Source organism: Mus pahari, chromosome X (assembly GCF_900095145.1).
Source record: "Mus pahari chromosome X, PAHARI_EIJ_v1.1, whole genome shotgun sequence".
NCBI lineage: Eukaryota > Metazoa > Chordata > Mammalia > Rodentia > Muridae > Mus > Mus pahari.
The window spans coordinates 135970637-135997373 of NC_034613.1; the positions used below are offsets into that span (position 1 = coordinate 135970637).

A 26737-nucleotide genomic window follows, 5' to 3' on the forward strand; every position below is an offset into this window, starting at 1 on the left:
TCTCTCTCTCTCTCTCTCTCTCTCTCTCTCTCTCTCTCTCTCTCTCTTGTTTTGTTTTGTTTTGTTTTGTTTTTGTTTTTCTCTGAGTAACATTTCTGGCTATTCTAAACCTTGCTCTGTAGACCAGGCTGGCCTTGAACCCCCGAGATTCTGTCTCAGCGTGCTGGAATCTAGCTTTTATCAGCATTAGAATTAACCCAAAGGAAGATGTTTATGATGCAAATTTAAGAAACACCATTTAAGAAAGTTCAGCGTAGGGTACAACCAAAGCTTTCTTGCCGTCAGCAGTCCCCCAAGGCTCTAAGGTTAAAGCCAAAAAGGCACAAATCTTTTGTGGAGGAGAAATGTAAAGGATGAGGGGACAATAAGATGCTGGTTAATGGGAAATGGCTAAATATAATCAAGAGTGGCTAAAGCTTTACAATTTATTTTAGCTACTGGAGTCACACAAAGGAGGCATGGCTCTACCAGAAAGTAGTTCACCAGGGCAAATTAGGAGAGCCACAGATTTACATAGGCTCAACAGGAAGTAATCCCCAAGCACTAAACAACCACACCTTGGGGGAAGGTGGAGCATTCCGTAACAATTTGCATGCAAAATAGACGTTTCCTTTGCAGATAGCTTATCACACTAATAATTGAAATGCCTTTAGCCAGAATTTAGGACAATTACCGGTGTGGGCACTACTGAAATTTTTGGTTTCTCTAGTAGGCCTTTTTAGGTATCTTTAACATGTTTATTAGAGTAGCTATAGCATATCTACAGTCTTGTTTTACTTTGAGACAGGATCTCATGAATCCCAGGCTGAACTCACTATTTAGTAGAAGATGGCTTTTAAAGTCTAATCTTGCTCCACCTAGTCAGTGCTGGGATTACAGGCACAGTGGGAGTAATCAACAAGACTTCCTGTATGCTAGGTAAACTGAAGTCTCCAACCCCATTTCTCCAGAAACCACCAAATTTCCCTCACACTGAGGGGCACAGAAAAATACCCCAGTTGGCAATCACTACCTTAAAAAATTAAGGGGTTTGGCAATTACGACAGCAGCAAAGGCCTTGCAATCAAATAAGTATTCTCACTTCCAGCTGAAAATAGGGATTTTGTTCTGCAGTAGTCTGAAATTCTGTTTACCAATTCTGTTCCTAGTGTTAGGCCTGGTTGGTGACCACACCTTTAATCCCAGCACTCAGGAGGCAGATACAGATCTCTGACCTAAAAATGATTTCATTGGGACTGGTGAGATGGCTCAGTGGGTAAGAGCACCCTACTGCTCTTCCGAAGGTCCAGAGTTCAAATCCCAGCAACCACATGGTGGCTCATAACCATCTGTAACAAGATCTGACGCCCTCTTCTAGAGTGTCTGAAGACAGCTACAGTGTACTTACATATAATAAATAAATAAATCTTTTAAAAAATGATTTCATTGGTTATAACAGGTAGGAGTGAGTAGCTGACATAAATGGGAGAAAGTGCTAATTTTCAGTTAGTGAAAAATTATAGATCTGTATGTTTTCCCATTCAAATGCATGAATTCATTGACTTAAAATGTTTGTTATGGGCTGGGGATGTGGCTCAGTGACACAGGGTTGCTTCACATGCATAAAGCCCTGTCTAGGTTGCATAAGGCCCTAGGTTCTATCCCTAGCACCACACTAAGAAGTCATGCAAAACCTACACCAAATCTTTTCAGCTAAGTAGTCTATTCATATTAACCAAGACTTCTGTTTCAAAAGTAAAGTGTAGTCTGAATGATGCACATCATTCTACTTCCCTACAAAAAACCTTAATCAATGGTCCCAAAGGCAATATGGATGGCATCAAGTTTATTCCCAAAATCACAACCCAGCCTCATAACTCTATAAAGGAAAGCTGTGCCTGGCTCATGTATAAGCTTTTATCACACAATTATTAGCATTTATCCACCTATGTCCAAGACACAGATCACTCCACCTCCCAGATATACTCAATCCAAGACGAAGGCATAGCCACATTTTAGAAATGGGGTGATTTGACTACATCAAGGATTTTTAAATTCCCTTCCCTTCCAATAAAGGGGTGCTTGGTAAAAAAAAAAAAAAAAAAACTTAAGTAACAAAAAGAATCATAAGTAATCAGAAGTTTTTAGAGCTGACTGGCCAGCAAGACACTACTCCAACAAGCCAGGAGAAAATATAACATCCTACACTCTACATACCCAGAGCCTTGATTAGGGGGCTGGGACCAGAACAAGAGTATGGCCTCCACCAGTCCCCAAGATACTCGGGACTAATTTATTCTTGTTGGGTTGGAGCTGGGGAAAAAAAAAAAGAATCTCATGTTTCCTGAGATCAACACTCCTCAGAGTTCAACACTTCACTTACAGAATGACCAAAGATGAGATTTGTGGGCTGGAGAGATGGCTCAGCGGTTAAGAGCATTGACTGCTCTTCCAGAGGTCCTGAATTCAATTCCCAGCAACCATATGGTGGCTCACAACCATCTGTTATGGGATCTGATGCCCTCTTCTGGTGTGTCTGAAGACAGAAACAACATGCTCACATATATAAAATAAATAAATCTTTAAAAAAAAAAAAGATGAGATTTGTTTTACCAAAAACAATTTTCTGAGTTTCTTCATCAGTCAGAAGGATAAATACTCTCTAAGTGGTTAGGTTGCAGGTAGTTTGCCTTGGTAACCTAGGTTAGATGGAACTGAAGCAATAACATCGCTAAGGAGTTCCAGTTTAATTCCACTAAAATCACATCATGGAACTGCCCCATTAGGAAGGATTACTGACAAACGGGAGGGGGAGAACATGCATCCAAGCTTCGCAGCCATTTGACTCACCCTTGAGTCACATCCAATACTTCCATGCCAAGAGGAATGCCTTTTGACTCACTATCAACAATTAAATGTTTTTAGAGACCTCACACATGGATTTTTTTTCACCAAGCACCCCTTTATTGGAAAGGAAGGGAATTTAAAAATCCTTGTGATGTAGTCAAATCACCCCATTTCTAAAATGTGGATGTGGATAATAAGGACATGCCTTAGTCTTCATTTAATGACAGAACACTTTAAGAACTCCAGATCTTACATAGATTTATACACAACACCTGAACACAGTGGCTTTTTTTTCTAAAAGGTTGTCCACTGTATCAAAGTTTTCTTTGGGGGGGGGTGTCGAGACAGGGTTTCTCTGTATAGCCCTGGCTGTCCTAGAACTCACTCTGTAGACCAGGCTGGCCTCGAACTCAGAAATCCACCTGCCTCTCTGCCTCCCAAGTGCTGGGATTACAAGCGTGCACTACCACTGCCCGGCTAAGGCAGAGTTTTCCTTTGTATCATTAGGTGCAATCCTTGAGATAGGATCTTGGTCTATAAGTCCAGGTTGGCTTTGAACTCTCCATCCTCTGCCTCCAGGGTATTGGGATTACATGAATGTGCCACCTTGGGTCCAACTCAAAGCTTCCTTGTTTCTTTGTTGTATTAAGGATCCAACCAGGTTCTACTACACTTAGATATAAAATCCAATTCAGCTGTCTCTGCCTCTGGGTGCTGAGATTAAAGGTCTGACAATATGACTGACTTTAATTTTCTTACTTTTAATTAGGAGCAAAGTGTGAGTTAAAACATTAACAGCTAATGCTTGTCTCTTTTGGAGGAGGGGCGGGTTGAAACAGGGTTTCTCTATGCAGCCCTGGCTGCCCTGGAACTCGATTTGCACACCAGGCTGGCCTCAGACTCAAAAAAAAAAAAAAAAAAAGACCCACTTGCCCTCTCAAGAGCCTTCCTTCGAGCTTTAAGTGTGCACTCACCCTTTATTCTCAGTGTTTAAACTAAGCTGAAGAAGGTTTACTCTTTCTTCTGTGGAAGGGCTAGAATTTCTGACCCCATGCTGAGCTCACCGTCCCTCCAGCCTCCTGGAAATGGGAAGCTGGAGATAAAATTCACACCTTCCCAGCTGGGAGGCCTTGCTCTACACAACAGTTTCTTCACATTCCTCACCACTAAACTCACGGTGCTAGAACTCCCATTAACCAATCAGCCCTGTAAGCTGCCAAGATAACAGTAGAACTTTTGTGATCTTAACACACTCCTCCAGCTCCACCACCCAAGTACCACCTTATTCTCTCCCAACTGTCTCCCTTGCTTCCATCCTCACCTAAGAAAAGTGGGATGTGAACAGTGCTACATTTTTTTTTTTTACTCTATTCCGACCACCCAAGCACACTGGCTTACCTAACAACCCTCTAGTTCACCCGTACACAGTAAATGCCCTGAGTGTGCACTGTCCCTTGCTTCTTGCTTTCTTTTTTTTCCCTCCCCGGAAAGAAAAGATGAGGTTCCAAAACGTTACGAGATAAACCCAAAAGGCCACCCACAGAAGAGAATCAATTAGAAGAGGCAGACTGAAATCCAGGTTTTGCTCCAAATCCCCCCGATTTTATTTTTTGTCTTTACATTTATTGATCTTGTGAGCTCCGAGATCTTTTAGGATTGGAAGAAAAAGTACAAAGTGTGAGCTCAGAAGTTCAAAAGCAATTAAGTCGGTGTTAAAAAAAAAAATCCGACAGAAAAAGCAGAGTGAAATCCACGTGTTCCATTAATGGAGAAACCAGAGAAAAGGAAAGACGGGGGTACCACACTACGTGCGGGATGATCTGGTAAGTGAAAGTCTGCCGCAGTCACACGTTTAAAGGCCCAATCATTCCCGCCCACTGCGCCCATGCTTGATTCTCTCAAAGAAAAGAAGCCAGCAGTGCATCCATCCCTACCCTTCAAATTTCCATCACGCGAAAAAGATTCTCCCAACCATTTCTGCTGAGACAAGGCTCGAATATCTGAGCCTCCCGGATTAGGGGTGATGGTGGTGGCTCTAGTTCCCGCGCCCAAATCTCATCCCTCCCCCACCCCCAATAATAATAATAATCGTTTCCTTTCTCTGCCCGCCGGGTCTCTTTTCAGAGGATCCTTCATCTTATCTTAGATGGACTAAAAAACCTTGCAAGCGCTGAGTGGCCCTGGTCCTCCTTCAACCCTCGCTGCCCTTAAGGGGAACCCCCCCGACACACACACCCAAGAGGGAAATTCAGTAGCCTGCCAGAACAGGAAAAGGTGGCTTGCAGCGGTCCCGCGCCGCGCACACCCCTCGCTCAGGCCTGCCTCGCCCGCGGTGCCTCGAACGAGCTAAGGCGCTCCGGTACCCGCCCCCACCGGGGATCCACCGCGCCCCACGGGCTGAAAGGGATTCCCCCCCACAACGGGGCGTGGAGGGCGACGAGCCCGCGTGGACCGACGCTCCAGGCCCGGAAGGGCGGGCGGTGCGGCTGGCACACACGGACGCGGTTCTCCCAGGCCCCGCAGTGCGCCAGGCTCCGGCTCAGCGGAGAACCAAACGCGGCGGGGGTACTGCGGGGGCGCGGCGCGGCACGGCCTCGGCCGGTGCACGAGGGCCCGCAGCGTGCTCCGCGCAGCAGCCCGGCAGACGCAGGCGCCGCGCGGCCGTCCGCATTGTTCAGCCTGCCGCGCGCGCCCCGGAGAAGCCTGGCCCTGTGGCCTCGAGCCCCGCAGGCGCGGAGGGAACGGTCGCCCCGCCGCCACTGCCGCTGGCTGCCGCTGCCACTGCCCTTGCCGCCGCGGCGCCCGTGCAGGTGGCGAGCGGCGCCCTCACCTTTGGCGCCGAGCGTGAAGTCGAGCGTGCTGTGTCTTGCTGCTGCCATAGTGTGGCGAGGCCCTGTGCCATGCCTGGGGAGGCGACCGCAGGAGACTGAGGGACCGCGCGGCGTGTCAGGCTGCGGGCCGGCGGGGAGTGCGCTGCGCCGGGGGAGGCCAGGAGTAGGAGGTGGGCGGGGCCGCGGGCAAGCGACCCGGGGCGCGGGGGCGGGGCCGACCCGCCTCTTAGAGGAGGAAGCAGGGACGCCTCCAGCCCCGAACTTGAAGCGCTGGGTGTGAGGCCTCGCTAATGGTGGAATCGCGGGCGCCGGCTCCCTGGCATGCGTCACCGATGGCCGCGCCCTGCTCTAAAGCTCTGGCCATGCTCTCCCGCCATTCGGCATCCGTTAGGAGGTCACCTCAGCTTTAAACGGCTCAGCGCGACTTCCGGGGGGCCTCCCTATACACTTCCCCATATGCCTATCCCTCCTCCCCAAGCAAAAGCCCCAGTTACTTCCTGACCATTTGAAGAAAATAAAATGCCACCACCCCTGTAGTCTTAAAGTACAAGCCTGACTTTTTCTTTAAATGCAAGTGAACCCCACTGGGACTATTAACAACGTTTCTATTGGTAAGGGGTAGTATTTGAGAACAGAATAGAAGGCTCCTGGACATTCAAGTAGCATACATTTTCATGCAAATTTGGAAAAGAATCAAGGACTAAAGCCGAACTGAGAAGTTGCACGTTTGAGAGCCTCTTCCACGGGACTTCCCCCTCCCTGGTACCTCTATTTTTTGTCAGTGGGCCTACAGCCTTGGCCTCATTTTTGGCCGTTAGTAGCATTCAACAAGATGGGACAAAAGAAAACTGAAGTGCCTGTGGAATAAGGCGATCCTTTATTGCAGGAGCAAAATCCCAGGGCAAATTGACTCCATCATTGTATGGGTTGCTGTGCCTCTCCTGAAAATCAGGAATTTCTGTAATGGTTGTTAACCTTGAGATTAGTGAACTCTGTGTCTCCTCAACAACACAAAAACATTAAGTTTAGCTTTCTCTTAGGCCATTTCTAATGGTCGTTTGATTTGGGTTGGGTTGGGGTTGTTGGTTTGCTTGATTTTTGTTAGTTGGTTGGTTGGTTGGTTGGTTGGTTGGTTTTGCCAAGTCCTTCCCTGTCCTGCATGAACCTAACACTGACTTCATAAACCGTCCTTCAACAACTGCATTGCTTTTCAGTGTACTCCTACTTTATTCCTATCCATAGCTATCTGTCTTTATTTCCTTCCCTGGAGCCCAGGTCCTCAGTTTTGTAAGCTAATTTGTGCTCCGTTCCATCAGACCCAATGTATCAGAAAGGGAGAAGCTCCTCTTTCTCCCTTCTGGAATCAAGTCACTGGAACATAGCTGTCCTGTGTGTTTAAGGGTAGTGAGGTTTCCCATGCAGGACATGTGCTTCATTCCCTGTCAGCATTGGGGTAAGCCACGTGCCTTCCCTTAGCCTCACTATCTGCTGTCCCCCTCTTGAATTTCTTGAGAATTTTGGAGCAGGTGTTGAGGTTTGGCTGATAAGTATGTGGCTGGTCTTGCTCAGTAGATTGTAGAGAGCATTGCAGACCACCATGGGCTCCCAGCTGAAGCATATCCGCCCTAGAATTTGTACTTCACCTTGCAAAGGGCAAAATAAGGACAGGTGAAGAACCTTGAGGTACTTTAATGAAGTGATGTCAAAAGAGAACCATGAAGAGAAGAGGATTCTCCTTATAGGATCAGTATTGTCAGGATGATGTTAGCAGTTTACTGCAAGGGTTTTCTCACTAATCTGCATAAGATAAGAAATGGGAGCCTGAGCTGAAGGTAACCCTGAACTCCTGATCTTCCTGCCTCGACTTCCTGAGCACTGGGGTTACACGCCAATGCCAGCACATGCAGTTTTATGTGATGTCGAGGACTGAACATGATGACATCTTCATGCTTGTGAGAGAAGCTCTCTAACAACTGAGCTACATCCACTGCCAAAGCCTGTTTTGAAACAGGGTTTCTCTGTGCAGCCCTGGCTGTCTTGGAACTCTGTAGACCAGGCTGGCTTCGAACTGAGAGATCTGCCTGCTTCTGCCTCCTATGTGCTGGGATTAGAGGCGTGTGCCACCACCACTTGGTAGGAACTTCATTTTTTGCATTAAAACACAATATTCTAAGTAAAAAAAAAAAGAAAGAAAGAAAAGAAATGGGAGCCTGGGGCTGGAGAGATGGCTCAGGGGTTAAGTGCACCGACTGCTCTTCCAAAGGTCCTGAGTTCAAATCCCAGCAACCACATGGTGGCTCACAACCATCCATAATGAGATCTGACGCCCTCTTCTGGTGCATCTGAAGACAGCTACAGTATACTTAGATATAATAATTAAACAAATCTTTAAAAGGGGAAGAAAAAGAAAAGAAAAGAAAAGAAAAGAAAAGAAAAGAAAAGAAAAGAAAAGAAAAGAATGGGAGCCTGACGTTAGTGGCACACATCTTTAATCCCAGTACTTGAGAGGTAGAGGCAGGCAGACATGGCCATAGGGAGCAGCACTATTATGAGGTGTGGCCTTGTTGGAGGAAGTGTGTCAATGTGGGGGACAAGCTTTGAGGTCTCCTATGCTCAAGCTATGCCCAGTGTGGCACACAATCTCCTTCTGGTGCCTGCGGATCAAGATGTAGAACTCTTGGTTCCTCCAGCATGTTTCCTGCCATGATGATTAGAGACTAAACCTCTAAACTGTAAGGCAGCCCCAAGTAAGGGTTTTCCTTTATAAGACTTGCTGTGGTCATGATGTCTCTTCAGTGAAAGAAAGCAAAGGCCTCTATAAACATCTCCAACTGGGCTATGACTACCTATTTGGATTCTGGAAAATATTGTCACTGCCTGAGTTTTTGCAATCTAGACCCCAATCTGCAAGGATTGTTTCAAAATTAATCATTTAGGTTGTGCCTAGCAATTGTATTATAGTTGATCCATTAAGTGTAATTGTTTAGTTATTACAACAGCAATAATCTCTACCTCTCATCTTGCAATAAAAGATGCAAAAAAAAAAAAATCCCTAAGTTACGTTTTGACCTTTGAGGTGGTTAGAATGAGAATAGCCCCCCAAAGGCTCATATGTTTGAATATTTGGTCCCCAGTTGGTGGAACTGTTTCAGAAGTATTAGGAGCTGTGGTCTTGTTAGAGATGTCTTACAGGGAGTAGATTTTAAGGTTTCAAATGGCTAAGCCGTGCCCACATTGATCTCTCAGCCTCATGCTCGTGTATCAAGATGTGAGCTCTCAGCTACTTCTCCAGTTCCATGCCTGTCTACCTAGTGCCATTCTCCCTGCCACGGTGGTCATAGACCCACCCTCTGAGACTGTAACCCCAGAATAAACTTTCTACTATGTGTTGCCTTAGTCCTGGTATCTTAGCACAGCAATAGAAAAGTAACTAAGATAAATATGGCATGCCCCGTCACACACACACATAAATTAAAGGCCTGGTCCTCAGTTGGTGACACTTTTTTTTTTTTTTTTGGTTTTTTTGAGACAGGGTTTCTCCTGGCTGTCCTGGAACTCACTTTGTAGACCAGGCTGGCCTCGAACTCAGAAATCTGCCTGCCTCTGCCTCCGGAGTGCTGGGATTAAAGGCGTGTGCCACCACGCCCGGCAGTTGGTGACACTCTTTGTCACCAAAGGTAATAGACACTTTAGAAGGCCTGCCTAGCTGAAGGAAGTGGGTCACTGTGGGTGTGTCAGAATCTTGTGTTGTTCTCTGTTTCATGGTGGATCCTAAAACCCTTATGCCATCATGCTCATCCACCCCATGGTCCAAAAAACCAATGGAGCCAGCTACCCATGATGGAAAACATGAGCCAAAAGAAACTTTTCGCCCTTTTTTGAGTTAATGTCAAGTACCAGAGCCTATATTTCGAAACAACTTCCCAGTTAACAAATGTTTCCAATGGCAAAAATGTGGGTAGTATGGATTATTCATGTACACCAGGCTACCCTCTGCTGCCCTCAACCAAAATGGAGGAATGTAAAAGGAAAATAGGCCTTACCTTCCAGGAACTCGTCATACGCTCATGAACAAAGGTGTTGTATAAGAAACAATTCCCTAGACACTGAAATCCAGTGAGCAACTAGCCAGGACAAGGCACAAAGCTACTCCATAATCATGTTTCCACATGGGCAAAATGTGGACATTGTCCAAACCACAAATAGGACCAGGCATTCCCCAATCTTGCTAATAGTGATGCCTGTTGCTTCTCTACCAACCCCATGTTTATCCTGGCTCTCGTTTGCCCCACTTCTAGAGACATTTGCTAAGATACTCAGTCATAGACATAGCCCTGGTAGCATCCAACCCTGATTGTCTGAAATGTTTCCCAAGCCACCTGATGCAAATCCCCTAAGTCAACATCTCTCTCACTCTCTAGCTTAGAAGTCCCAGTGTCCCCAAGGTGTATGTTCTCCCAGAAACAAGATGAAAACAGCTTGTCGAACTGCAGAGGTATTCCTGAGAGTGTGTTGCTGGAGAGTGGTAAGAAGGTAGGTAATAGGATGACATCATAGCTTAAAAGTAAAAAAATAAAACCGCGGGAGGCCAGTTTAGCAAAATGCCATTTAATATTAGACCTTAGTTCTACCCAAAAGTCACTTTCCAAATGGGCTGTGTTGGATATCAGTAACAGAGTTTTTGTAAAGTCAGAGGAAGAACTGCAGTCTGTACACTTAGCAACAGAAACTACTAGGAAAAAGGAAGTCAAAAACAGAAAAGTACCCCCCTTTAAAAAGCAGAATGTGGTGGTAATGGTGGTGATATTGATAGTGGTGACAGTCACAGTAGAGAGGAACTAAGGTGATTAGCTGAAAACATCCATAGTAAGAGCCACTGGAAACTCACCCATCCTGTTCTTGTCCTAAACCTTCTTCATGAACGCTGGTAGGTAAGGGGTGGGAGCAAGGGGAAGCCCTTAGAAGCTGCCCCAAATACCAAGGGCAGTAACTTTCCATTTTACTATTGGGATTTCTGTCTGCTTTGTTACCATTTTGCAAAGGACCCTTGGAGACATTGTGCATACACACACACACACACACACACACACACACACACATCCCTGCCTCCAGTGTGCAGCTGAGGTGAAATCACTTCCTTTCTTCCAATCTGGCATTCACTGTTAGGCTTAGAATGGCTGTTGAAAATCTGGATCACTCCCTCATTTTTCCCAGATGAATTCGGGACTCGTCCAGCTATTTAAACACAACAGTATTTAAAATACTGATTAAAAACCGTGTAACTGAAAGAGGGCTTTGGATCAGTGACGTGATGATTCACAATTTCAGCTGCACACAGGGACCACCTTGGGACTTGAAACATGACTGTTGCCTGGGCCTAGCACTCTATGGAATTGGTCTGAGGCCTACACACTGCATTCGAATTATTTAAAAGTAAATAGACAAAACCCCCAAAGAGTTCCATGTAAAGCCAAAAGTTCCACTGCCAAATCCTAAAGCAGGTTATGTCACAATAGGTGTCACTCCAGTTCACATCCACACAGATAGCCAGAATAAACACATGTGAAAAGATGCAAAGTAAGGAGTGTGGGAGTTCAGGGAAACTGAAACTCTTCTGCTTTACTGGTAAAGATATAACAAGATGTATCCATCCTCTTTTTTTTTAAAGTTGGCTTAGTACTGTTGTTCAATGGTAGATTGCTTGCTTAGCATGCTTGAGATCCTGGGCTCCATCCTCAGCACTTTAAAAAGGAGGGATAGGATGATGAAATAATTATCATCATATGATTCAAATACTCCACTCGGGGTATAAATACACTAAACAGTTGAAACCAGGTGTTCATGAGAATGAATGTTTATGGAAGGATTATTCACAATTCCCCCAACGTGGAAACAATTCAAATGTCCACCCATAGATGGATAAACACGTGGTATATTCATGCAATGAGACATTTACTATTTGATTGTAAAAAAAAAAAAAAGTGTGGGAGATGTTCTGTGAAATGGAAACATCTACTTTCTTTGGAAAGTTATTTATGTCAAATGATGGTTTGCTGGGGCATACAGGTGAAAGGATGTTTTGCTGGAGCAGACACAGGAAAGAATGTTTTCCTGAAGCAGACACAGTTGAAAGGATGTTTTGACACAGCAAACATGTGAAAAGACCAGAGATGAAGGAGGATAAATCTGACCCCACAGACAGTGGGAAAGCAGCACTGAGCACTGGTTTGCTTTGCTCCTCATGCTATTCTTCACTAATGATATGCTAAGTTTAGGTCCAGGCATGGTAAAATAAGCCTTTAATTCTAGGAGGCAAAGACAATCAGATCTCTGAGTTCAAGGCCAGCCTGGGACAGAGCAATTTCTAGGTGAAGAAAAGCTTAAATCCAGGCACGGTGGTACACACTTCTAATCTCTGAGTTTAAGGTCAATCTACGGAGCAAGTTCTAAGAGAACCAAGTTTGGGTAGTGAAGGAGTTGGAAAACAGAAAGCTGGTGATAATGCAATAGAACAAGGGGGCGGGGAATGTTCCAGGCCCAGCAAGCAGCAGAACTCAGCAGCTTTGACCACATGGCTCTGGCTTTAGAGTTCAGAATAGAAGGGACTACTGCAACAATTGAGGCTGGTTAGCTGGAGCTAAGAAATTAGCAGTGATTAAGAAGAGGCCAGCGTCAATGAGGTGAAATCTTCTGGGAAGTGTTTTCTGAGAGCACAAAGAAGCTGTGTTCTAGAAATAGCCAAGGTTGTACTTTGTGCTTCAGCTGTGAATGTAATGTGTAAGAATCACCCAGGTGGTACTGGTTGTGAAGGCATGAAGGTGCCATGAACTGCAGCTGAGACTTGGCACTGTGAGAGGCTATGGAAGGCCACTGGTGAAGGTATAGCCTCAATTGCAGTTGACAGCCCAGGACTGAAGGGGTCATGCAAAGGACTTGAGGCTTGGCACCATGAAGAAAGCCTATGAATGGCTTTTGGAGAAGCCTAGTTGCAGCAGAAAACCCCAGTGTATTGGAGATGCCAGTACCATGGGATGCTCACCAAGAACAGCAGCAGCAGTGGAATGAATCAACCTGAGCTTAGTTCTCTACAAAGTTAGTAGCATTTCTAGTCTGCCCCGCTGCTGCTTCTCAGACTTAGAAATGAAGGCAGGAAAAAAAAAACCCAAGCCCTGAATGCTTCATTTAATATTACAATAAATATTCCTCTTCCTGTTCTTGGATCTCATTGCAGCTCCTTCAGAGCAAGTAAATTTATGCATGTTGACACAAACCTCATTTTAAAATCTTCCTTGGCTCCATTTTCAACTTCTTCCTTTTGGCACAACCAGTTGCATGAGCCGCCTCTGTCAGTCCCTTGAGGGTCTGTCTAAAACCCCCGATGCAGCCAGAACTGCTAGGATTCACTCCAGAAAGGACAATCTACTCTCCTCTGAGTCCCAAATTTCTTCTAAATATATGGTGTATTGCCTGAGATCTTAATGTGTTAATCATACAAGTGCCATTCTTTACAGATATGTTAACATTAATATGTTTAAAAAAAATCTCAAGTTTTCCAGCACTCGGGAGACAGAGGCAGGCGGATTTCTGAGTTCGAGGCCAGCCTGGTCTACAGAGTGAGTTCCAGGACAGCCAGGGCTATACAGAGAAACCCTGTCTTGAAAAACCAAAAAACAAAAAAACAAAAAAAAAAACAAACAAAAAAAACCTCAAGTTTTCAAACTTTTAAACAAATATATACTTTTCTCACTTTCATCTGAAAATAGCATTTATTTCAAAGGATAGCAGTTGACATTAGCCCTCTACAAGTAAAAAACTATGTATTATTTTTAACTTGCTTCTCAGTTAGGCACAATCCTTTAATCCCAGTACTTGGTAGGCTGAGGCAGGAGAAATTCCAGTGCAGCCTGCTCTACATAGAAAATCCCAGGCCAGTCAGATCTTGTTTCTAATTAATTAATGAATTAATTAATTTAATTTGCTTCCTTAAAAAATATCTAAATGGGGTTGGAGAAATGGCTCAGTGGTTAAGTGTATTCGCTGCTTTTGTAGAGAACCTTGGTTCAGTTCCCAGCACCCAGATGGCAGCTTACAGTGACATGTAGTTCCAGTTCTAGGAACTTCTTCTGTCCCTTTTGAGTAACAAATACATACATGGTACACATACATGCATGCAGGAACTTACACATACAACATACAATACATATTTTTCAAAATCTAGATTGATGCACTTTAGTTATTTGTAAAAAATTAAAATGAATATAAATGTGATGGCACATGCCTTTTGGTACCAGCTACTTGGGAGGCCAAGGCAGTTAAATTCCCTGAGTCTGGGATTGAGGCCAATCTGGGCAGCACAGAGAGAGACCCAGTCTCAAAAAAAAAAAACCTTGAATAATTACAATAATAATTTAGAAACTTCAGGTTGTCATGATTACGCTAGGAAAAAAAATGTCCCTGCAATGCAAAATACCTGCTGAATGGGGAAAATAAAAAAAATAAAAATAAAATAAAAAATAAATAAAATGCAGAAAAACCCTCTGCTATAGTAAAGCACCAGTCTAACCAACAGACATTGTACACTTTCTGCTGTGATGTATTAAGAAGGACCGAGCCTCCTTTCTATGCTCTTTTTGGCAAAAATGTACAACCTGGGCTATGGAGATGATCCATCAGATCAGAAGCCTTGTAAGGTAGAGAGAGACACACAGAGAGAGAGAGAGAGAGAGAGAGAGAGAGAGAGAGAGAGAGAGAGAGAGAGAGAGAACTGTAAGCTGTCCTTCCATTCCATCTCCGAGCACACACTATGGTACTTGCATGCAATAAAGAAGTAAATGTAAAATAATTTTTAAATGTACAACTCAACTTTAAATTGAATGGCCTATACTCTTGCAAAAAAAATGTCAAGGTCAAGAAGCACAAAGACAGGCCAACAAACTTAAAAAGAGATCACAGATGAATTGCAGCACGTGATTCAGAATTGCATCTTAGATCTGGAAAGCAAAATAACCATAGAAGTTCTTATCAGGACATCTGAGCAAACTGGGGCAAGGAATGTGGATTAGACAACAGCTTGTGTCACTGCGAGGTTCCCGGGCTTTAATCGCTGTACTTTGATTAAAGAAGAAAATGTACCAAACCACTTTGGTAAAGGGACATAACATCACTAATTCACTCTCATAGAGGATGGAAACCACATGAGCATGTACAAATAACAACGTGGAGCAGTGCTGCTCAACCTGGGAGGTCAAAGGACCCTTTCACAGGAGTTGCACTAAGACCATGGAAAAACACAGATATTTACATCACTATTCATAGCAAAATTACAGTTGTGAAGTAGCAATGAAATAGTTTTGCGGTTGGAGTCACCATAACATGAGGAACTGTATTAAAGGGTCACAGTATTAGGAAGGTTGAGGACCACTGATCTAGAGAAGAAATATTAATAAGCTGAGTAAAGCAAAATGTCCATACTTGTTGAAACTAGGTAGAGGGTATATAAGACATTAAAATCTCTTTTGTGCATGTATTTAAAATTATGTGGGTAAAAATCAAAGGCTATATAGCCAGGAGTGGTGGCACACCTTGTAATCCCAGCACTTGGGAGGTGGAGACAGAATCCGGAGTTCAAAGTCAACCTTGGCTACAAGCCGAGTTCCAAGCAGTGGTGGTTCACAACCCCAGTCCAGGAGATCCAAAGGTTTTTGCCCTCCATGGGTACCTGAAGACATGTGACATACACACAGAGACACAGACTGATACAACTAATAAAGTCAAATAAAAAAATAAACTCTGTACATAATGTAAGATAGCATAGCTGGGTATGGTGACATATGCTTTTAATTCCAGCACTAAGGAGGCAGAGGTAGGCTGATCTCTGTAAGTATAAGGCCAGCTGCTCTAGTTCTAGGACAGTCAGAGCTACACAGTGAGACCTTGCTTATTTTGTTAGTTTTTTTTTTTTAAGTAATATCACAAAAAAGTAATGCTCCTAAAGTGTATACAACAAAGCAGTTCCTAAGACATTCTGAAATCTCTAAGGGAACTAGACTTAGGGAGAATATTCTACTTGTTAGAGTGAAACACTTTAAAAAAAAAAAAAAACCAAACAAACAAACCCAGGAAACTCTGGATTCTCTCAGTGCATTGTTCATTGATTTTATTGAAGAACTCAGCACTTCCTTCCTCTGGTAGTTCATGCCTTCAGCTTGCTCACGTCACTTACACAAGCACGGCCTCAATACTTGTCTCCATTCTAGAATCCGGGCATCTTTAAGAATTGTGCATGTTAGCCCAGCTCTGCTCCTTGGTCTTCTTCACTCTAGTCATTCTCAATACATTCATAGAACAGAGACACGGGGAGTAAGAGAAGAAGGTAGCTCAGAAAGGGCCTCTCAGAATATGAGGGCCATGCCCCTCTTTGGCCCTTCAGTCCCCTATTCATCGTGTGTGTGTGTGTGTGTGTGTGTGTGTGTGTGTGTGTGTGTTGCTGGGAGCTTGCACATGCTAGGCAAGGGCTCTACCAATGAGCTACATGCCCAGCTCCAGTCATCTCAAAGTTGGAACATTTCCATGTTTGTAAGTAGGGAATGAAAACAGAATCTGCCCACTGCCTCTATTGCTAACCACAACCAGATACTTTGGACTCCTTTTCAGCTCCTTCCTCTCACTTCCCACATTCTATCAGTCATTAAATCTTCCTTTAAACCCACTTTATCCCCCCCCCATCACTTCTTTTCATTAATCTGAATCCAGGATTTTCTTTATGATTTCTAGCCTGCACAGTAATAATCGCCTCCCAGTAATTCAAGGCCCACCTACCTGTTTCAATAGTTCCAGAATACAAATCTAATGATGCAACAACCCCCTTGCTAAAACCCAAAGGCTGCCAACTGCCTTCAGAACAAAGACTGAATGCTATATATGGCTTAATGACTTTTTGTGGTCTGGCTTTCAACTGCCTTTCCTCACTCAATTAATATTATCCTTCTGAAGACAGAGGGTTCTGAAGCTGCTTAGTTACTACAAGTCTCAGACACAGTGTGGTCTTTTATGAGCTAATAATGTAAAGAAAAACCACCCAACATTTAGAAATAAGATTGCTTAGTAAGTAGTAAAAAGGTAATTCCATATTCTCTCCCTGTCTCCTTGGAATGTTAATGTAAGTAAAATTGCATTGTCTGAGGCAAAGCAGTGTGGTCCGATAGAGCCATACATGCAATTTAAGTTTTCCTAGTGGACACATTAAAAATAAGTAAAGGGGCTGGAGAGATGGCTCAGCACTTAGGAGCACTTGTTCCCTTTGTAAAGGACTGGAATTCCATTCCCAGCACTCATATGATGGTTCACACCCATCTGTAACTCCAGAGCCAGGGTATGCTGATTAGTTTTCTGTTGGCTTGACACATGCTGAAGCCATCTAGGAGGAGGGAAACTACTGAGAAAATGTTTTCATATGATGGGGCTATAGGCAAGCCTATAGGGCATTTTCTTAATTAGTGACTGATGTGGGGGGCCAGGACATTGTGGGTGGTGCAATCCCTGGGATGGTAGTCCTGGGTTCTATAAGAGAGCAAACTGAGCAAGCCATGAGAAACACACCAGTAAGCAGCACTTCTCCTTGGCCTCTGCATCAGCTCCTGCCTCCTGCCTCCTGCCCCCTGCCTAACTGCCCTGCTTGAGTTCCTATCCTGACTGCCTTTGATGATGTCAGAAATATAAGCAAAAAAAAGCCTTTTCTTTCCAAATTGCTTTTGGCCATGGTGTTTCATCACAGCTATAGAAACTCTAAGTCACAGGGTAACTGATGCCCTCTTCTGACCTCTGCAGACTCTGCACACACATGTTACACATACATACATACATACATGCAGGCAAAACACTCATACACATAATATTTTTTAAAAGTCTTGGCCACCCAGGGAGTGTCAGGTGTAGGATCCCTCTCATGTTGTGGTCCTCAATTTGGACCAGTCATTGCTTGGATACTCCCACAAGTCCTTGGACGAGTCATTGTCTAGGACTCCCACAATTTCTCTGCCACCATTACCTCAGCACATTTTGTAGGCAGAACAAATTGTAGGTTGAAGGTTTTGTAGCTGGGTTGGCGAGTAATCAAAGATGGGCAGTTTACACTCCTTATCCACCTTTACTAGGAGTCTTCACTAGGTTCATCCTTATAGATCTCAGGGAGTTTCCATTGCACTAGGTTTCCACATCACCAGATGTTCCACAAGAAAGCCAACTACACAATCATAATGTATGCACAGAGGACCTAGCTCAGACCCATGCAGGGTCTGTGATTTTTTCACTTCAGTTTCTGTAAGCCCTGCTTAGTTGATTTTGTGGGTCATGTTCTTGTGGTATCCTTGACCTCTCTGACTGCTATCATCCTTCTTCCTCTTCTTTTGCAGAATTCCCCAAGCCCTGCCTAATGTTTGGTTGTGGGTCTATGCATCTCCTCCCATCAGCTGCTGGATGACACCTCTCTGATGACAATTGGGCTAGGCACTGATCTATGACTATAGCATCATCGGGATCATTACATTGACTGTTTGTTTGACAGCCATATTTGGTTCTTTCCGGGGTCTCTAGGCTGTCCTGCCTCTGGCTCCATCCTGCTCTTTATTTGAAGGGAAATGGAAGAGGAGTGCATCTGGGTGAAAGGGGAGGTGGGAGGGAAAGGAAACTTCTGTTGGGATGTAAAGTGTGAGAGAAGAATAAACAAAATCTTTAAGAAAAGAAGCAAAATTGCTTCTTGGTTTCTCGACTAAGATCAAGAGTTCAAAAGAAGTAAAAGGAAAACTAAGAAACTACTTTATCAATACTGAAACCTCACTGGGACTCCTCTGGGATATCCAATTGTTGTCCTGTGTCATGGAGATCCTGTAGTTTTGGATCTGTAAGTCTGACCCCTCCATGCACCGCTGCAGTCCACTGATGGGGTAGATGTTGGGGTGGACCAATTGAAAGACCTGCATCTGGGCCTGAGAGGTATCTGAGCTGGTCAGCTTTCCTGCTTTCATGCCCTTGGGGCCAGCTCACCAACAACTCCGCCCCCTGCAAGGACCAGCTCTACCCTGCTACCCAGGTGAGATCCAGGGCCTGCTCTCCTGAGTGCTGCAGTAGGTGAGGGGTAGGACCAGCTCACCCAGTCTGATTTATTTCAAAGCCTATTTTTAATGATGGTTCTTGAATGTTTTAACCTCCCTTCTAGCCCACGATCCATGAGAAGTAGTAGAAGAAAGGATACAGGGGTGGGGGAAGTGGACCTGTTCAGAAATTGTTCTTTGGAGCCAATCCTGCCTGCATTGTGAGGAAATCAGCAGTTCATGTCACAGGTCAGCAGCAGCAGCAGCTCAGTCCACTGGGAAACATGTCATAGATACACAAGCAGTCCAGTTTAGTAGCATCGGGATAGCAGCACAGGTGGCACGACCCAATAGAAACAGCCAGGCTTCTGCCTCAGCATGAGAGAGCAGGAGAGATCAGAGCCAACAGGAACACCAGATCTTCTCAGCTGTGCCTCTCTCAGCTAGCTCTATAAGCCTAGCTCAGCCCCTGTCACTGCTGAGTCCTATTTATACTCCCTCCAAACATCACAAATCCCCCACAAGTCTTGCCTGAGCACATGTCTTGCCTCAGCACGTATGTCTGCCTCAGCTGAATCACGCTGCCAACCAGCTCGAGTCCAAGGAAGCAGCAAGAAACTGCAGCACACCACCAGAAATCTTTTGATATGTTTCTCTCTATGGAGTCCCAACAAATGCAGCTCAACTATGCAATGTAAGGCAGACCAATACATGTGTGTTGTTAGCAAAGAATCCTTCTGTCTTAGTCAGGGTTTCTATTCCTGCACAAACATCATGACCAAGAAGCAAGTTGGGGAGGAAAGGGTTTATTTGGCTTACATTTCCATACTGCTTTTGATCACCAAAGGATGCAGGACTGGAACTCAAGCAGGTCAGAAAGCAGGAGCTGATGCAGAAGCCATGGAGGAATGTTCTTTACTGGCTTGCTTCCACTGGCTTGCTCAGCCTGCTCTCTTATAGAACCAAGACTACCAGCCCAGAGATGGTCCCACCCACAAGGGGCCTCTCCCACTTGATCACTAATTGAGAAAATGCCTTACAGCTGGATCTCATGGAGGCATTTCCCCAACTAAAGCTCTTTTCTCTGTGATAACTCCAGCCTGTGTCAAGTTGACACAAAATTAGCCAGTACACCTTCTAGCTTCTGTGACATATCTTGAGCTAAAGAAAATACAGCTTCTCTGGCTTGCTCCAGGGAAAAATAAAGGATAGGACAAGCAGGAGGGAGGAGGTGAGAAATAAATTTGCCTGTGAGGCTCGTTCTGAGGTTTCACTTTGCGGTGTGGTTTCTGAGCATGAACCTGTCTAAATCCATATCTGTTCAAAACTTCAGCAACTCACGTGTCCTTTCATGAGCTTGCTTTAGCAGAACATCCTTGCTCCTGTATCTGCTTCAGCTAAACATTCCTTCACATGTTGGCCCCAGCAAAACACCATCCAACATAACTGACTTTCCAAAGAACCCTTAAGTTTTCACTTCAACCTTGACTTATGTTTATGGATAGCAGAAATATGCTTTGACATAAAAGATGTAACTGAAAATAGACTGAGGCAGAAGAAACCCACCAAAGCCTGCTTCTTCAGACTCTCCCTGGCCTATTAGTTAAAGCATATATTTCTCCTTGGTATATGACAAGAGCTCATTTAGATTTGGGTATCATGATTGACTATCCAAAAGAAAAAAAAAGAAAAAAGAAAGAAAGAAGAAAGTCAGAGAAGTCAGAGAATTTCTTTATGACCAGCACTTCAAATGAAAAGTATGGGCAGGTAAGAAAAAAAATTGTTTTATGACTGGCTTTGAGGAAGACATTCTAGCTTCTGTGACATATCTTGGGCTAAAGAAAATACAGCTTCTATGGCTTGCTCCAGGATAGGACAAGCAGGAGGGAGGAGGTGAGAAATAAGTTTGCCTGTGAGGCTCATTCTGAGGTTTCACTTTGCGGTGTGGTTTCTGAGCATGAACCTGTCTATATCCATATCTGTTCAAAACTTCAGCAACTCACTAATCTATGTTAGTTCACTATTAGTCACATTGTATTCAAAGGTATATGTCATGATTGGAGAGCAATTCTAAATTTATCAACTTTCTCTTCCTACTTCTAGCAGACAATTTAAACTTTCAGAATATTTTATTATTGCTAGAAAAATGCCCAAGCCTATCAGTATTGATTTGTATTATCAAAACTATTTAAATTCACATAAATCCTTAGACCTGTCTAGTTAGGTCAGGAATAAGCTTTTTGTTTCGTTAGAGCTTCAAATTATCTTGCTCACATATCCTGTTGCTATATTTGCTTTGATTATTGGATATTTATATAGTGTACATTCTTTTTGTCTCAAGGAAATCTTGAATTGGAGTTAATAGCCCAGTAAAACCTTGTAAAACTCTTTATGGCTCAACAAACAAGCATTGGCAATGAACACAGGATTAAATTCATTGTCTGTTCCTTTCAACAGTTCCATAAACTGATGAAGAGTTACATCATTTGCACATATGCTGAACAATTTTAACAATGATGTCCATGATGCTTTTCATAGAGTGTACTTCAGGGAACTGAAGCCAAATATTTTCAGTATGTATTTTGCAGTGATATGAAGTCACCAGAAAAATACCACCCACGATAAAACTTAATCTGCAACTCCACCCATTCTCCATTATATCCAATGGAAGGTCTCCTTTGGCAGACATAAAAGACGTTAAAATATCTGTGCTATGGGATTTTAAGGCTATGAGTAGGCATTCTTTGTGAATAGGGAAGTTCTTTTGAGCCAAAACATATCCAGATTAACAACTCAGTGGTCTCATACATCATACAAATCATCTATAGCTGAAGAAAAGTATTCGAATTTTAAAAATATATATCATACATTTATTATTTTGGCTGTACAAGTGTTGTATCTGTGTGTATTTGTGCCATGTAGCATCTGTGCCCACATGACAGAAGAATCATCAGGTCCCCCTGATACTGGAGTTACAGACAGTTGTGAGCCACCTTGTGGGTGCTGGCGATTGAACCACAGTCCTCTAGAAGAGCAGTCAATGCTCTTAAATACCGATCCATTTCTCCAGTCCCTGTATGGGCAATTTTTAAAATGTTAAAATTGTTTATCTAGGATACTCTCTAGTCTTATATTCTGTAGGAAATGATTTTAAGGTTCAATTACACATCTTTTTTTGTAGAAATATTACACGGTAGGATGTCTAAAGAATAACATTACTGGGGCTGGAGAGATGGCTCAGTAGTTAAGAGCACTGACTGCTCTTCTAAAGGTCCTGAGTTCAAATCCCAGCAACCACATGGTGGCTCACAACCATCTGTAATGGGATCTGATGCCCTCTTCTGGTGTGTCTAAAGACAGCAACAGTGTACTTGGATACAATAATAAATAAAGCTTAAAAAAAAAAAAGAATGACATTACTGACAAAATTAGAAGCAATGCCCTTATCAAACAAACATTCTCAGCAGCTGTTCCATTCCAATGCAGCATGAAAAACTGAAAGTAAGACCACACTCCTTTTTTTCTTTCTCCAAATCTTGCAATTTGAGATCGGAATCTCAAGTTGGCAAACCTGTATACAATTTGTTTCATTCCGTTTTAAGCATAGACTCCATAGAATCAAATAATGTCATCACAGTTGGATTCCCACCTTCTCTGCCAGCCGTTAAGTCCACTCACTGAATGATCAGTAAATAGATACTTTTCTCTCCATTTCTATCAAATCCAGCTAGGCATTTTCACAGAGAAGAGATAAACTTGAAATAGAGTTCCTCAGCTGTGATGGTCCTGATGGGTTTGTACTGATATAAGGGTAAAAAAGAGTAAAAAAAAAAAAAAAAGAAAAGAAAAGAAAAGAAATAGGGATCTAGAGAGAAGGCTCAGAGGTAAAGAGCACTTGCTGCTCTTGCAGAGGACCTGGGTTTGATTCTCAGCGTCCACATGGTGACTCACAGTAATCTAGTTCCAGGAGATCTGGTGTCCCCTTCTGGTCTCCAGGGACACTGGGTATGTAAGCAGTGCATATATATTCATGCAGGCAAAACATCTGCACGTAAAATGAAACTGCATAAGTCCAAAAATAATGAAATAATAAAAATAATAAAATAATAAATAATAAAAATAATAAAAAATAAAAATAAAAATAAAAATAATAAATAAAAATAATAAAAATAATAAAAAATAAAAAGATGAGCTAGGCACTGTGACATATACCTATAAATCCCAGTTACTCAGGACCCCCAGGCAGGGGGCTCACTGGAGCTAAGAAATTTCAGACAGGCCTGTATAATAGAGTGAGATCGTACCGCAAAATAAGATTGCTTATGAATTTTTTTTTTTATTTTTCGAGACAGGGTTTCTCTGTGTAGCCCTGGCTGTCCTGGAACTCACTTTGTAGACCAGGCTGGCCTCGAACTCAGAAATCCGCCTGCCTCTGCCTCCAGAGTGCTGGGATTAAAGGTATGAGCCACCACTGCCCGGCTTATGAATGAATTTTAATGACCATGTCTGCTGTGCAAGGTCTTACCTTGCTCTAATAATCATGATGAATAACTGACCTCACATGTTCCTGTGTGTGGTGCGATGGCATCTAGGTTGTCCAGTGCTGTGTGTACCACCAAATGCTAGCTTAAAATAGTAACTGGGGAGTCCTTAAAACAGATCACAGAAAGAAGCAAGTGAGCTGACATATTTCCAAATAAATAGCCCAGTTACCTTGGAAGGATGGCATCAAAGATTTTGGACACAATGTAAAGTGGAAACTTTAAGGAAGCTTTGGAAAGTCAGTTGTGTTGGATGGTGTTTTGCTGGCGCAAACAGTTGAAAGAGGGTTTTCCTGAAGTGGACACAGATGAAAGGCAAGACCCGTGACGAACACGTGATATTTGGAGAGAGTTATAAATAGAACTCCTGGGACAGTGATGGAGGTGGAGGTAGGCTTGTTTATAGAGCTAGCTGTGCAATGCTCATGGGTCTTGCACCTTCGCTGACCTTCACTCAGTTGAGAGAGGCACAGAGGAGAACTTTCCTTGAAGTCCCTGTTTGGCCCTGGTCCCTCCTGCTGCTGACTGGTGCTGCGGCTTAGGCCTGGCTGTCTCTGCTAGGCAGTGCCACCAAGGCTGCTTCGTGTTTGTTATTCCAACTCTACTGAACTATAAAGTGTTTATGAGTAGATCGAGCTGCCACTGCTGACTCCTGTGAACTGAACTGCCGATTTCCAGACAACCCAGATGCGAGTTGTTCCAAAGAACTTTCTAAACAGGTCCACTCCCCTCCCTGCACCCCCCTCCCTGCATCCTTTCTTTTCTACTACCTCTGGTGGGTGGTGGGCTAGAAGGGAGGTTAAAGTATTTAAGAACAAACATTAAAAATAGGTGTTGAAAAAATTAAAGTTTCAATGATCTTTATCCAAGGAGAAAAGGAACACTAAATAAGTATTGATCTCTAGTCAGGAAACTTACTTTTTTATTTTTGCAAAGGCAATTTAAAATTCTAAACTACTTTAATGCACTCTTGGTTTTGAGCAAATAAGTAAATAAATATATTGCTGATCAGAGCACCTAAGTTTCGAGAGAGCAGTTAAAATTATGAACAGGGAAGTGAAGATAGCTGTGATATTGTATTCTCTATTCTTACAACCTCTCCCTAGGTCTGGTGTTGTGTCAATGAATTGTTTTTGACTTGTTATTATCTCTTGCTGCTCTGTGGGTTGACTGGGATCAACTGAACACTTATGCTTAGGGTCAGGTCCTGTCATGGCATATGCCATAATGATGGCAGCTTAAACTGGAGAGAGTTGAAGAGTCGACTGGAGTGCACATCTGGTTGAAGGCAAAAAGTGACTGTTCATGAAACTCAGTGATGGGCTGGAGAGATAGATGGCTCAGCAGTAAAGAGCACTGAGTTCTCTCTTCCAGAGGTCCTGAGTTCAATCCCTTCAACCACATGGTGGTGGCTCACAATCATCTGTAATGGGATGCCCTCTTCTGGTGTGTCTGAAGACAGTGACAGTGTACTCAAACATACATGAAACTCATTGATGGCACAGTGCCTAAGGAGTGCTGATATGCTGATGGATGAAGGTCATTCTTGATTCTTGTAATGCATGTTTTTGTAGGATAATGACTTGTTAGGTACCTATTAGAATTGATAAATAAATGTTTACAGGGATTGTCCGGAGTTCAAATCCCAGCAACCACATGGTGGCTCATAACCATCTGTAATAAGATCTGACTCCCTCTTCTGGAGTGTCTGAAGACAGCTACAGTGTACTTACATATAATAAATAAATACATCTTTTAAAAAATTAACAAATTAAACTGTTTATACTTCTAAGTGGGTCAAGAGTAGCCAGTAATGTGTGTTTAGTTTGGAATTTAGTTGATTTTATCCAAACTATATTGAACTTTTTATTATAGGAGCATGCTTTAAGTTTTATACCTTCTATGACTCCTGATTCTACCACGTGAAGTAGCCTTCTTGCTGATAAAGGATGTATTAACAGGGGATCTTATTCATAAGGTTGCTAGAACAAGGTCATTTTATTCACACTATTATCTATTATTAATTTTCTAGACCAGTAGGTGCAGATTTTCATTGTGATTGTGTCATAACTCAGTTGAGTTTTTTTTTTCTCAAGGTAGGAAAAATACAAAGTTTTTTCTTTTCCAGAGTAAACTTGCATGAGGGAGGGGTATGGTCCAATTTTATGTGCTCTCGGCCAATTAAGATGGTGTCAGGTTAGGTTATATCTGGTTACTTCCTGTATTGGAAAAAATCCCGTTATAGTGATGGCCCTACAGGTGGTTCTTAAACTATCCCACTGAAATGTATAGGATATGTATAGTGGCTAAATTTACAAATAAAGTTGTTAATTCAACGAAAGTATTTCAAATCGTGTAACAATTGTTATAAATATATTGAAATACTATTTATGCTTACTATCATTTCAAAATTAGACTCCTACTAGATATTTTTGTAGTGGTGGGGATCAAATCCAGGCTCTCCTATATGATAGGCAAATGAGCAATGTCTCCATGCCCTCCTCAAGATCATGTTATTAGATTAAACAAAGGAGTATATGTAATAATGTCATATACTTAAGATTTCTAATAATTTTTTTGTTCTTTCTTCTAATAATTTTTAAGGTGTGTGTGTGTGTGTGTGTGTGTGTGTGTGTGTGTGTGTATACATGTGAGTGCAGTGATCCTAGAGGCCAAGGGCGTATCAGACCCTTGGATCTGGAGTTATAGGATGTTGATAGGCTGTTGTGAGACATGTGCATTAGCACTGGGATAAGAACTCTGGTCCTCTGCAAAAATAGCAAGTGCTCTTACCTGACTGATGCATCTCTGCAGTCTCTGGGATTGTTTTTGTTTGTTTCTTTTTGTTGTTTCTTTAGACAGAGTCTCACTATCTCACCCTGGATGGCCTCAAACTCACAGAGATCTGCTGCTTCTGCCTTCCAAGTACTGGAATTAAAGGCATGTATCACATGCCCACCCTATAAATGGTGTATAATTTTTATGCCCATGTAATGGCTATTCCTAATTGTCAACTTGACTATATCTGGAATGAACTACAATCCAGAATTGGAGGGCTCACCAGATCTTGAGGCTGGGGGATACAAGTTTCTGATCTGGATCTTGGCATGGAGATCTTGAGACACAGTGGTTATGAAAAGCTTAGGCCCGGGCAAGGTAGTACATGCCTTCAGTCCCAGGAGATTGAGGCAAGGAGGTCTTTGAGTTCAAGGTCAGCCTGGGACAAAACAAATCCAAGATCCAGGCATGGTGATACACACCTTCAGTCTGGGCCACACCTTCTGCTGGAGATCTACCTAAGGGCATTGGAAGAAGGGATATTCTCTCTTCTTCGCCGCTTGCATTTACTTGCCAGCGCATCCTTTGGAATTGACTTCTTCAGAAGAACAGCTGAAACAACTAGCCTTGTGGGACTGAGCAACTACTAGATTCTTTTTTTTTTTTTTTTTTT

General features: G+C 43.1%; 1 protein-coding gene across 1 annotated transcript in view; it reads right to left on the reverse strand.

The window, feature by feature from the left end:
- Sms (spermine synthase) overlaps positions 1–6037 on the reverse strand; it is a 48310-nt gene extending 42273 nt beyond the window's left edge. The window contains exon 1 of the mRNA XM_021187641.1: positions 5657–6037. Within this exon, the coding sequence (XP_021043300.1) occupies positions 5657–5705 (49 nt within the window). The 5' untranslated portion in view covers positions 5706–6037. The remainder of the gene's footprint in view (positions 1–5656) is intronic.
- Between the last annotated feature and the right edge of the window lie 20700 nt (positions 6038–26737).